At 47.3% G+C, this 13418-nt stretch overlaps 3 protein-coding genes across 3 annotated transcripts; 1 reads left to right on the plus strand and 2 right to left on the minus strand.

Moving 5' to 3' along the window:
• Positions 1 to 175: 175 nt before the first annotated feature.
• Triagg1_5162 (uncharacterized protein) lies at positions 176 to 2662 on the minus strand (the record flags this gene model as incomplete). Its single annotated transcript, XM_062899646.1, has 2 exons — positions 176 to 2473; positions 2537 to 2662. The coding sequence occupies 2 exons, from the start codon at positions 2660 to 2662 to the stop codon at positions 176 to 178; spliced, it is 2424 nt and encodes an 807-aa protein (XP_062755987.1).
• A 3926-nt stretch (positions 2663 to 6588) lies between these two features.
• On the minus strand, positions 6589 to 10328 carry Triagg1_5163 (uncharacterized protein; the record flags this gene model as incomplete). The annotated part of the gene is made up of 5 exons (XM_062899647.1): positions 6589 to 6963; positions 7035 to 8323; positions 8374 to 9483; positions 9547 to 9847; positions 9915 to 10328. The coding sequence occupies 5 exons, from the start codon at positions 10326 to 10328 to the stop codon at positions 6589 to 6591; spliced, it is 3489 nt and encodes a 1162-aa protein (XP_062755988.1).
• A 1037-nt stretch (positions 10329 to 11365) lies between these two features.
• On the plus strand, positions 11366 to 13418 carry Triagg1_5164 (uncharacterized protein; the record flags this gene model as incomplete). The annotated part of the gene is made up of 7 exons (XM_062899648.1): positions 11366 to 11714; positions 11774 to 11881; positions 11947 to 12129; positions 12200 to 12718; positions 12786 to 12900; positions 12978 to 13316; positions 13385 to 13418. 7 exons carry the CDS (start codon positions 11366 to 11368, stop codon positions 13416 to 13418), a joined length of 1647 nt encoding a protein of 548 aa, XP_062755989.1.

Consider the following 13418-nt stretch of genomic DNA (forward strand, 5'->3'; position numbering starts at 1 on the left):
GAGATAGAAGAGGTCGTCATGCAGGATGCTGAATATACCAGCCGTTGATTTTTTATACAAAATTCTGATGCTTTTAAACTGTAAGCTGATATTATGCTCTGAATTACACTCCCCCTCAATATACAACACCAGCCAGAAATGCTCTCCCCAAAAAGTATCGACAAGCGCCCCCCCTTTAACCATCCAACAGACCTGCAGCCAAAGCTTCCAGGTCCTCCAACGTCTCAGGTTCCTGGTCCACCTCAATAACCTTGCCGCCCTTCTTCTTCTTGCCGCTCTTGCTCTTCTTCTTGGCATCTTCATCGTCCGAGTCGTCCTGGAACCACTTCTTGGTCTTCTTCCGCGGCGGCTCAGCATCCGAATCATCATCACCGCGATCCTCCCCAGCAAGAGGCAGAGAGCGCAGCAGAGCCAACGGATCCTCGCCATCACCGTTCTCACCAAGCTGCGCGTCGAATTCCTCACCACCAGCCATCTCCATCGCCTCCCTCGCCTTTCTCTTCTCCTTCTTCTCCCTCTTCTTCTGCTTCGCGAGCATCTTGTCGTCCACGTCGGCCTCCTTGACCCTGACCGTCTCGCTATCCAAGAACTTCTGCCGCTGCTCTTCCGCGGGACCCTGCTGCTTGAAGTCGTCTTCGTCCTGGAGCTCGTAGATTTCGTGCGCGTTGCCTTCCTCGTCAAAGACGAGTTTCGACGAGTTGCCGCGGAACTTGGCCATCTTCTTCTTTGACTGAAGGGCTTTCTCACGGCGTTTTGAGTCGACGACGTATAAATCGTCGCCGCCTAGCGGTATGACCTTGGCATTGTTGATGGGCGCCTTGCCTGTAAGTGCATCAACCTCGTCATCGTCTAGTCTTCTCTTTACAGACAAAAAGTCATCCTCTTCGTCGTCGTCTTCCTTGCCTCCGTCCAGCACAAGTTTAGAGTAGTGGCTTGACAAAACGTCTTGGTTCGTTCGTTCAAACATCTTGTCGTATTTTGTCCGCACCTCTGGCTTCTTCTTGTCCTTCTTCTTTTCGTACTCTCCGTCCAGATCCATGTCTGATTCTGAGTCGCTTGACATGCCTTGGCGGGGCGCGTTCTTTATCCTCTTGATATCCTCACCCTTCTGGAATTTGATCTGTGGGGTTCCAGGTAGACCGAGGCTCGAGGCATATGCGTCCCAGTCGTGATCGTCAAACTTGAACACCTCTTTGTCTTTTTGGAGGTGAATTGACCTTGTGTAACTGATGAATGCCTTTTGGCCCAGGTATTTCAAGTCGGGGAACCTGAAGCACATGTCCTGCAAATTGTTCTTGATGCTCTTCTTCTTCTTCTCCTTGACGTGCACTTTTTGTATGGGAATCTTCTTGTGTTCTAGTCGCTTGATCATTCCTTCTTCTTCGCTGGGATCGAGGAAGAGAACGGCACGGCCATTGCTCTGGAATCTGGCTGTTCGTCCCACGCGGTGGATATACGTATCAGCGTCTTCGGGGCAATCCGCCTGAATGACCCAATCGACAGCAGGGAAATCGATGCCTCGCGCCACCACGTCCGTCGCAAACAGGCATGATGTCTTGGCAGCAGTAAATCTGTTCGTGATTTCCAATCGTGCTATTTGTTTTTGACGGCCGTGCAGGTGAAGTAGCGGAATACCAGGCTGAAGATGTCGAAAGCTTTCGTAGACAAACCGGACTTGCTTGCCGGAGCTGAGGAAGACGATGATTTTGCTCTTGACGTTGGCTTTGATGAAGCCGTAAAGCGTATCGAGTTTTTCGGGGAGCGGGGTGACGATGTAGTGTTGCTGAAGGGTAGTGGGCGTTGCTGTCGTTGCGTCTTGGTGTACGGAGACGTATTCGGGATCTTTCAGGCTGAGTCGAGCAAGATCTGAAACCTTTTTGCTCTGCGTTGCACTGAACATGAGTGTCTGGCGTGACTTGGGCAGATGCTCAACCAGCGCATCTACTGCAGATTGGAATCCCATGTCCATGATTCGGTCCGCCTCATCCAACACCAAAATCTGCAAGTTGTTCGCGTCGAAGCCGGCCGTCTGGTCCAAGTGCTGCAGCATTCGTCCTGGCGTGCAGACAAGGATATTCATTCGAAGCAACCGCTCAGCCTCCTCCTTCAGATTCTTTCCACCGATAACCAGGCCGGCTGAAAAGGCGTGGTGTCGTCCGATCTTGCGTAGCACTTCGAAAATCTGAACCGCCAGCTCTCGAGTGGGTGAGAGGATGAGAGCGCCGAGGCCGTCGAACTCTGTCCATTGTTCGCGATAGAGCTTCTCCAGTACCGGTACCAAGAAAGCCAGAGTCTTGCCGCTGCCCGTCTTCGCCGCACCGAGGATATCCTTGCCCTGCAATGCCAACGGGATTGCTTGTTCCTGGATTTCGGTCATGTTGGTGAAGTGTGATGCGTGAAGGCCGGATGCTGTCGCAGGCGAAATGGCCGCCGACAGGTCAGCAAAAGCTTTTACCTTGCCAGACTTGGGGTCCTGCGTAGAATCACGGTAAGTCACAACATCTAGGATGAATGCATTTGCGCCTCATCCACTCACCAGCTGGGCAATGGCCTCTGCGAGTTTGTGCAGGTCTTCATGATCGCGCTTCCTCTTTTGCTTCTTGAGCTCTGTCTTGTTTGGCTTGTGCTGCGGCTTCTGCTTGCCGGCAGTTTTTGCAGGCATTGTGACTTCGGATGCAGATGTTGAGCTGGATGAGGATTTTGTCAAGGCCGAGTTCCAGGTTCTGGTCAATGGATGCTTGCCGCATGGAGCGATAGGAAACTTTTTTATCGGGGCGAGCTTATCTTATCCTTGTCGATAAGATAAGAACAAAAATTAAGTATAGGGTAGCTTCAAAGGCGTGTCTTGTCGGCACGTCGCTCCTCACCTCAGGAAGCAATGTTTGGGGGAAATCAATGAATAGGGAGAGATAAACAAGAAATTGGTAATTCCCTGCTTCTTTTTATGTATTTGTTGTCAGTCAGAAGACATTGGCGGAATCACTCGCTGTTGAACAATAATTACACCGACACTTGATGGATGATACATGATATACTAACAGTAGGGAAGCTGTCAGAAAATACACAAGGTAACTGTCCAAGCATCTCTATGAGCCAATATTACACGCATAGTCAGCCGTATTAACCTTACGGGAATTATGTGAATCAAAACTGGCTTATAGTATAACGGCAATCACTTGGATATTTACACTGAGTCCATGAGTAACATCACCCCAAGTACTAACCTACTAAGTAATACGCGTAGAGGGGTTGCTCCACATTGCCCTAGTAGGTACTAGGTACTACTAACCCCTCCAACACTCCAAGGCCAGATCATCAATACCACAGGCAAAGTAAAGTAAAGCACAAAAAAGAAAAAGTACTGCTATGCAGAAAAGAGGACGGCATCAAATACCCAAAGAGCAAAAAAAGAACAGGACCGAACGCGGATCGAACGCGTGACCTAGAGATCTGCAATCTCTCGCTGCCAAGTTTGTTAGTTATTGTGTAACAGAATGGGAATTATGTTTTAGATTCGCTTACCTCTACCACTGAGCTATCGATCCTTGGTGATGAAGCGGCATTTTTGTTAGTCTTATAAAGCTCAACCAACAGACATGAGCAAAAAAGGAACAAGTTGGAAAAAGCCAAAAAAGAAAGGACCGAACGCGGATCGAACGCGTGACCTAGAGATCTGCAATCTCTCGCTACCAGATTTGTTAGTGTCTAAGTTGAAATTGGACAGTGTGTTCAAATAAGCTTACCTCTACCACTGAGCTATCGATCCACTCGTTATGGGAGGCTGCATTTCAAAATACCTATAAGTCTACCTTGTCTTGAAGCAAACGGACAAAACCTCTACGAGCAATTTGATCCAGAAGATATCCCCCCAACACCCAACACACAGAGGGCTTATTATCACTTAACATATTTTTGAGCTAATCAAAATGGCGTTGTTTTCCTTTACTGGTTATTTGCTTGTTGGATAGCTCGCCGGATTTTGTCCAGATACTTTGGCAGTGTCATAGCACATGATTGAGCATTTCATACAGGGGCATAATCTTGTGTTGGACAGATGCTCCCGGATACAGGCCCTTTCCCTATCACTCACTTGTCTCCACAAAGTCATAAATCTTGTGGTTGCTCGGATAGATATTCATACAGCCCCTTTGGCGGTAGTTGGTGTAGCAGTTGCATCCAACTTGGCGAGACGGTTTAGTTAATCTATTTTAGGGACTCTACCATCTCAGTGTAGCAGTGGTGATAGACGCATAAAGTAATTGATCCTGAGGTATTTGAGTCTAGTTGTATTTTCCCACTTACTGGCCTAACTGATTGATTGTCGATGTGTAGCCACGACCTTTCTCTGACATGGTGCCCACGAATGACTTAGACGCCTAACGAAACAGGATGAGCGTAATAGATTAACCATTTAACAAGTAGCTCTTATATTTTGCTTAAGGCACATCCGGCAAGCCTTCATTGCTCTAACTTCGGAGTGTCACTATGACGGTGAAGTCAATCTTCTGACTACGCTGCTGGTTGCGCAAGGACAAAGATCACCGATAGCCAATACGCTTGCTATCGATTTACCATCTTCTTATTTACCAAGACTTCCATTGGGCTTCCCGTCACCTAGACCCCGAGAACGTATTACACTCTGGCCATACAAAGCACCAACCTAAACTGTGACAATCGCCACTACATGTGGCTCAGTGTACCATATCAAGTAACCTCATACAGCAGTCACCTGATCATAACTTATTCTGTCAACTAGATGATTTGCGGGATATTTAATTGAGTCATGATATGGATCCGCGGCCAGCATCCATTAGGTAGTCTCGTCTAAAAGCGACTGGTAGCTCACCAACATGCCTGACTCCCGCCACCACATTGTCGAGGCGATAAGATCGCTAGAAGCTCGTTTTCCAGAGAACACTGAGCCGAAAAACCCACTGAACGTCCGAAAGAGAGGGCTGATGACGATAACTCTGACCAAAAACAGCATCCGGTCTATTGCTAGCTTCCCCATGCAGCTAAGATAAGAGATCGCAGTGTGGCAGTCTATGTTGTGACCCGAGATTCCAATGAAGGAACCGATTGACTGCTGTGAGAGAGGCTCGGCGCAGATGAGTATTCTGCGAGTACGGAATAGATGTATATGGGGTGCTTGTGAATGACTTTTCCTGGTGGGCTGTTGCTGTGCCTTCAAGAGCATGGGTTACAAGAAAGAGACTTTGGCCGGCCGGCCCCTTATCCGACACAACTATATCACTGCCTGAGCAGCATCGGATATCGTACTTAGGTACCCCATGAAGTTGCAAGCCAACCATAGTTTTAATTAAGTAATTGTGTAACTCTATGCGGGAGTGGTAGATAGAATGCGGGACGGGTAATAAGCTGTCCGTCTTTGGGGTGGGGAATATCTAAATTTACCAGGATTATATTATGGAAGAACCATCTCTTCGGTAGCCTAGGCATGCTTGGCATCAAGGTACGACGTATTCCGGTCGATAGATAGTGGTTGGCAGTTGAGGGGCTTTGATGCAAATACATGTATGTGCTGACCCTATCTGTCAATAAAATATGATAGTTAGATGGTGGCTGAATCAACCATTTCTGCATATGCAGTGGGAGGTCCGAGAGGTCAATGATGGGCTATGTTTGACGTCAAAACGTTCCATTTCAGGCTCATTATTTAGTAAAGCAAAACAGTGTTATTTAATTACATCTCCCATGTCGTCCAACAGAGGGAGAAACAGCGTTATTGGTTTCTGTACGAGAGTTACTCATATTGGGCATGAATGTAGCTTGATGCCGTTAATATCAGACTCTGCTTCTTATCGGCTGAACGTTGACTTCAATGCAAGTGGATTGAGGACGTGTCTTTTTCTTCTCGAAGGTGTTGCGAAATTGAATAGAACTATACTCCATGAGGAAGAACGAAAAGAATAATCGCATAATACTTAGAGAGGCTCCTACTAGAAATTCATGAAAAACGTAATAGGAGTAGAGGAGGGGACTAGGATAGCCCATAACTGAAGTGGCCCACGAAAAGCTATGTATATCCGACTTTTCCCTTCTCCATCTTGCCCATCCAACGTAGAACAACGACTTCGATCAAACTTCCCAACTTTTGTTTATTTCTCTAATATACTTCCCGAGATGGCAAGTAAAGAAATCTTACCAGCTGAGCGTCTTGGTGGCATTGCTAGCGAGGCCACTGCCTGGGTAAGTAAACAACTTCCCACCTTTTAGAGCGTGATGATATCTAACTGAATCTTAGATATCAAATGCAATTCACCTATGATCTTGTTTGCCTTCACGTAAGTGACAACCCTTCATGATTGAGTTACACATGAAATAACAATCACTTAGCAGCGGTGATGGGTCCGGTTCGCCATCCCTCTCTGTACTGGGACCGACTGATGGTCAGGTCAAGAACGACTTTATTCGTATTTCATATAAAAGAAAGTTCTTGTCAATTTGGCTCGTAGTTTATATCTCTTGCTAGTAGCACTTTTACTACCACTTCTACCATTATGTTGATCTATTCGTCGCCATGAGGCATCGGTGTACATGCTCTCCCGCATTCCGTTTGCTATTGTATCACTGATACGTCTCTACAAAGTCGTAAATCTTGCAGCCATATCCACCATAACTGCAAATCTGCTGAACCGCTAACCCGACATACATAATAATACTCTCAATCTCATTGTCCCAAGATGCTGCCGCAAATCCCACCTGCTTGCCAAGCTCGAAGAAGGCTTCAATGAAGTGGTTCGCGACAAGCTCTGTCTTCACTGTCCCTTCCTGTGCTTCATGGATATCCTTAGTGAGGGCAACGCAGAGTGTAGGGACAGCCACAACGGCGGCGATGGTGCCCTTCCAGCGCTTGATGGTTGGCTGATCAGCCTTCTTCACTTTGGCGATGATATTCGCCAGCGCTGCGGCGCTAAAATTGGAGACGGTGAGTCCCAGTTTCTGTATTATCGTTAGCAGGAAAGTTCGGAAGATACCGGGGTTTCTCAATCAGTCATGTGAGATAGACGTACAGAGTACTTGACAAACTTGGCTGTTGTAGAGGTATCAGTCGGCGGCTTTGTGGGATCATCACCGGCTGGCCAGGTGATGAACGTGGATATCGTCTCAAATGTCAGTGATGTTGCATTTAGCACATTGGTGAGCTGGGCAACGGGTCCGATCGGAACACTTTCTAATCCGGTGCCTTCAAAGGCGCTGTCGATGAGGAGCGAAATGGTCTTGAATTCGCCGTACACCAACTCCAGACTCGTAGCCGTTGCCAGCGTGAAGTTGGTCACGTCTTTAGCAAGAACAGGATCAACTGTGCCCGAAACATACTGGCCGAAAGAATCTGCGGTCAGTCGACCGGTAAGCTTTGGAGGTGCCTTGTTTGCCTTGGCCTTGTAGAGAACTGTTGTAGGAATGGCCATGAGCAATGCGACCAGTCCTAGTAAAGAAAGGGGTCGGTTGCCGGCAATCTTCTTCCAGAGCCATCCAATCACGGGGATGTCCATGTTACTGTTAGAGAGGGTCTTGATCAAGTTGATACCTAAAGCCAAGGCCTTGAATAGGATATCTCCAAGGGTCTTGAGAGAGTCGATTATAGCATCTATAAGATCACCAGAGATCTTGACCATGAGGGCCTTGATGTCATACTCCCCACTGTCGAAGAAGCCGAGGAAATCTTTGGCGACGTTAGTGCAGAGTTTGACGATGGTGTCGAGCTCATCCTGGATATCGTTCCAAATAGCAACAAGGTCATCTTCTGCAGAACCAGGTTTGCTATCATCATATAGGACGGCATTGGTAGTACCGCCACCATATGTGAAATAATATGTCGACCAGTTGTAGGCAACATCCGACTTGACATCTTCGTCAGTATCATCAGCATTAGACGCAACAGTCGTCTCAAGGGCAGCCTTTGACTTTATGCTCTTGGGAACAGTAGAAGCGCCGTCGTAGTTTTGATTCTGCAGCGTAGGCAATTGAGCTTTGATGGTGGTACGGAGCTCTTCTAGCCATGAGTCGACTGTGATCTCAGTAGTATCCAGAAGATGTTGTCCATAGTCAAGGGCTGCATTGAATCCAGTGGTAATGCTGTCAGCTGTGGCGAGAATGTCATCCCAATTGAACAAGTACCCCAAAAAGTCAATAACATCCTGCAACATGACGCCTAGTTTCTTGAAGACCCAGACGACAGCCTTGACAATGACCGAAGCTGTATCCAGAATAAAGGAATAGACTTCTTCGCCAATTTTGATAATGAATTGCCAGATTTTGCCGGCACCGTCCTCTGGAATGCCACACAAGTCAGTAAGGGCTGGAATTTGTAGGAGAGTGGGATTTTGAGCAAGGGAGACATATACTTACCAACAAGGTTGACACCCCACTCAACAGCATCTTCAACCTTGTCCTCAACCTGATGCCAGAGATCTTTGAGCGTGCCTTCGATAGAGAAAGCTCGTACGCCATGAGCCGTTTCTCCTCCAGAAGCAGCCACAAGGCTTACTGCCTTGAAGGATTTCAGCAACTTCTGGCTATCCCCTTGATTCTGACGTGTCTGATCTACCAGGGCTTGGATAGAGTCAACAGCACTCTTGACGTCGTCATCCGAGGCACCGGCCGGAACAAGAGGAGTTCCATCCTTCTTCTTCATGGCGCGAACATCCTCGGGAGTTTGAACATTGTCAAGCTTCATAATTACCTTCACCGAGGGATCCAAGAGTGGGTTTTGTAGAGGAGTCTCAGGAGACCCAGGCTTGGCAGCGCGGTAAGCGTCTGCTGAGAAAACGAAACAGGAAGCATCGTCGCTTTGAAGTTGTATGTTCAGAACTCCCTTGGCATCTGTCTGATACCATTGGCCAGTAGGACCAAGTGAAGCATACCGGCCATTGACGGTACATCGTACAACACCGGAAGCGCTGACTCTGAGCCAGCATCCAGGAATGAGACTGGCTTCATCGCTAGTAGTAGCTGTAGCATGCATACGCAGCATGAATCCCTTAGTCTCCATGACATTCAGGTCTGACGCATACCAGAAGGGGTATGTCTGCCACAGCTGTGACACCGAATCTTGTTGCAAGAGAACGAGGTTACCGTACTCATCCACGGATAGCAAGCTGCTGACAAGCGTTTGATCTGAACCGTCAGCAGACTTGAGAGAGAGCAGACCAGAAATTTGGCCACCTTTTCCGTCCGAAAGAAGAGGAATTACAGTGCCATTGGAAAGGGATGTGCTTTGTGCTGTATAATAGTGAACGGCGTCTGTGTTGGTCGTGTACCAAAACCTCAAAGTCTGTCCAGATAAGGTGACATGGAGGTCCTTGAGGCCGCTGACTTGGTCTCCCGTGTTTATAACAGTTCCCTTGCCTTTGGCAGAGCAGTATTCGCTTGACTTGAAGGCCGTGATGTTTTGACCTCCAATGAGGAGGATGCTCTGATGCGATGTAGGATCCACGTATGAATTAATGCAAGTTGCGCCTATGAGACAAATTGGTTAGAATTTCTACATAGTGTGTATGTAGTGTGAGAGTAGTGACATACCAGTAGGGCAGATTGGCTCCACGACCATAGTGCTACCAGTGAAGAACTTGAACTGAATGTGTGTAGGCCCGCTGAAGGTTTCGTATAAGACAAATACACCATCTCCGAGAGCGCAGGTTCCCAAAACAACGTCTATAATTCGTTTGGGGTTCGCAGCCAAGGACCATGGCCCCGATAACGTAGCCTGGCTCTGATAGAACTGGACAAAGCGCAGATCTTCTGTGCTGGCGAGTCTGTCTGGACGTTGAAATGCTACCATGACTAAAGGCAAGGTGCGTTTTGTATCCGTCGATTTATTGTTCTAACACACAGAGTGTCAAGATTGTGCTCTAGGTATTTGAGTACCTAATAGAATAAATTCAACATACCATGTAAATGTGATCAACTGTAGGAAAGGAAGCTCCGCGAATTATCTTGGAGCTTGGAATGGGGCCCTGAAGTTCAGCAAATGCGATACCGTAGAGCAACGTAAAGGAAGATGTGGTAGCGTTGGCTCCGGGGGTGGCAATGCAGATATCAAGTGTAGAATCTGGTGCTTGAACAACGGCAAAGGCCTGAACCTTTACGCCTTTGGGAACCACACCAGATACGCTTCCAAAGTCAATTTTGGTGGCTTTGCCATTGATGACAGTGATCAAGTAAAGATAGGAGTCTTCACTTAGGGAGAAGACGCCTGGATCCATGTTGGCATCTCTGAAAACTGCAAAGCGCTGGCCGGCTGGGATGGGGTTGGCCGAGACATAGTTTGTCATCAGCTCCGAGTCTTGCTTGATGATCACCATGGTGAAAGAGTGATGGGGTGGAAATACGAGTTCGTAGGATGTTTCTTGGGAGAGCTTCTAATGAAGAATTGATGAGTGAATAGTTTGGTGAATCTAGACATGAAAGAGTTGATATATATATCCACATGTATGGGAGCATCGTGAGTTTGAGCTGCCTCCCCCGCAAATATCAAGGTTGATGATTCTGTTGCTGCTATTGCAACCACCACACCCCAACGAGCGGTGTCACCGATGACTCGATATGATGTGAATGATGGCTTTTCAGTGATTTCTCTGCAAAGACCCAATTGCGTCTTCGGCTGGCGATGCCAAGACTGACAAACTCGGGTCATCGGCATCCGAATCATCGTTCAGTTGATGCAAATACGGCAATACGAGCCCGCTCCCATACTTCTATGACAAGCAAAAATGTGCTAGGTTCACGATACATTATGGAAAGCCGCAACCCTTCTTGCCATTTGAATGTCTCGTACTGATGCATTCACACACAATCTTATTGAATCCTCCCTACAAAATAGTCATGATGCATCCCAATAAGCTTACCTTCATTTTCCGGGGTGCATGACAAGACAGGTTAGCCGACATTCGTATCAACCCTGCATTCCCATCCTCCCGTTCAACGTCGCGGCGGCTAAACAAAAAGTGATCACATAGCTGCATATACCCGTTGGCTGGCGATCTGTGGTTGGCCAGAATTGTCGCAAGGCTGTGTCGACAAATCAAAGCTGAATGTAAGAAAATAGCGTTCCGGAAAAGTCACCAGGGCTTGCGGGTTCCAGACCATCGTGTTCTGTTTGCTTGATTGCCTGATTAGGAAACCTTTTGAAGTTGACGAGAAATGATATCATAGTCTCTGTTTTGGAAGTATCAAGAACTTCATGTTCGAAATTTGATATTTAAGTTCTTTCTTCGCTAATGATTGAAATCTCAACAACAAGCGATCATAGCTATAGAAACAAGCATCTCTAAGCCATCTCATCCACTGATTCTATTTACAACCTCATCTTCAAAGCATCAACTCTCAATACACCGCCAAAATGACAAGCTACATCAATTCGACTGATTCAAGCCCCTGGGATCAGATGATTGTTCTTTCCCAGAAAACCATCAATACTTCCTTTAAAAATATGTGGGACGTTGCTCAGCTTGATGGTGATTCTCCCCTCACCCACTATGAGCGTACTACTAGAGGTGGAGAATATCTCAAGTTTGATGTTGGCCCTCCCTCTGTGGAATTACAGGTTGTACCCAAGGATGAGTTGCTTTTCTTCAAGCTTAATATGAAAAGCGGATCTTGTTTCATCTACCTGAGCGATGACTCCAATGATGATAGTCATATCGACTGGCAGATAAACGACTGGTTTTTTGCTTTTTCGGTCAGCATTGGTAAGAACATTTCCTTGTATAGAATATTCCGGTATATCGTATACTCACCATATCCTTAGCACAAAAGACGGTCGAAAAAGAAAGCCAAGAGTACAAGGACTTCAAGACCCGTTCTGGGCTTCTCAACTGGGACTTTTCGTTAGCACGTCTCTTTATTGATACTTCTTGTAAGCCGTATTTCAATCTATATTTCTCTCATAGTAGATAACCCATTCTAAATGTTGTTCTCTAGCGTCCACCAAATTCTCGGAGGAGCTGAGCTCTTTCGGCGACAGGCAGCAAGATTACAATACCCTCATGACTGCCAGATCGAAGGGTGTCTTCCAGTCGTTCGTTAGTGAATGGGTTAATGTAATGGCGGCGTCAGGATGCAATATCTTGGGTTACTCTGCACAGGCTAGTGCCGACACAAGCGGTATGTTTCCCCCCCCTGGCGGGTATATTCAGCAATACTGGCTCTCTAACCTCGTACTCGCTTTCTATAGACCAGTATCAACCCACCTTCCCAGCTACACTTATCGACTATGATACCTACCCTTGGAAGGCTACCCCGACTTCGGCGAACCAAGACAACATCGACACCAATTCTCTGTGCTATCTCATGATGTCCAACTTCACCGTGCCTGCAACCGATGCGGTAACCTACACCGGCCAGTGGACAGATGACAAACACGGCGGTACCTATGTTCTGAATCGTTCCCTCTTCTGGCCCTGGATGTTTTCGGTGCTTCGGGACGTGGTCAAATCCATGGTCCCTGTTCCAGATGTTCCAACGCTGTATTGGGACGACACTGACCCGAACCACCCATATGCGTCTCGAATGGAATATCACTTTGGAGATAACACGGCCAGCGATGACAGCTATAAATTTGTCTCAACTGGCCCTGGTCAATGGTCTTGGACCGGTGTCCCCCTCAGCCAGTCCAACAAGGTCGCTAATCCAAAGGATGGCAGCGATTACGAAACCATTGTTGAATCTACCAATGTTCCTGTGCCTGGTGCTCGTAAGTGCAGCGTGCCACCCAAAGAATACCCATCACAAGATACATATACTGATACAAATTTTGATAGCCCCTGTCAGCGGTGGCACTGTCAGTTTTTCCGCCGGCCAAGAAAAGATCAGCCTAACTGGCAAGTCTACTTTTGTTGTCCGAGTAGACCACAGCAGGAAGAAGAACCCTACATAGTATGCTGACTCTTACAGGAGTCCCCTGAACAATCATTTGATTGAGGCAATGGATCAGTTGGCTAACACTATACTAGTACCCTAATGACTTTTGTCTTGACTTGGAGCGTTTCTATCGCTGTGGCCGCGGTTACTGATGGCGGAGTTCAATTCACCATTATAGATCACACCGTGGACACCGAATCGACGTCGGTGGGCAACTTGTCCTGGGTACCATCAGCGGACGTCGTGGCAGCCAATCTCAAGACTCAGATGGGCAACAGTCTCGCCAATGCTGCTTCGAATGCTAATGCCAACTTGATGAGCGTTCTCGCGAACCAGCACCGGCTGTATCTCCCTGCCAAGGGGCACTTCCTTATGCATGACCCTGTTTTCAACAGCAAGGGCGACCTTTTGGTTGGACTGGATTATAACGGGTAAGAAGATGCAAAATTATCCTACTTAATCGAACATGATAGAGTACGAATACTAACCGTTTTCTCAGGGCTGATGCACCACCACCACCGGCTAAAAAATAG

This window comes from Trichoderma aggressivum (genome assembly GCF_033847375.1).
Source record: "Trichoderma aggressivum f. europaeum strain CBS 100526 chromosome Unknown scaffold_017, whole genome shotgun sequence".
In the NCBI taxonomy this organism is placed as follows: Eukaryota; Fungi; Ascomycota; class Sordariomycetes; order Hypocreales; family Hypocreaceae; genus Trichoderma; species Trichoderma aggressivum.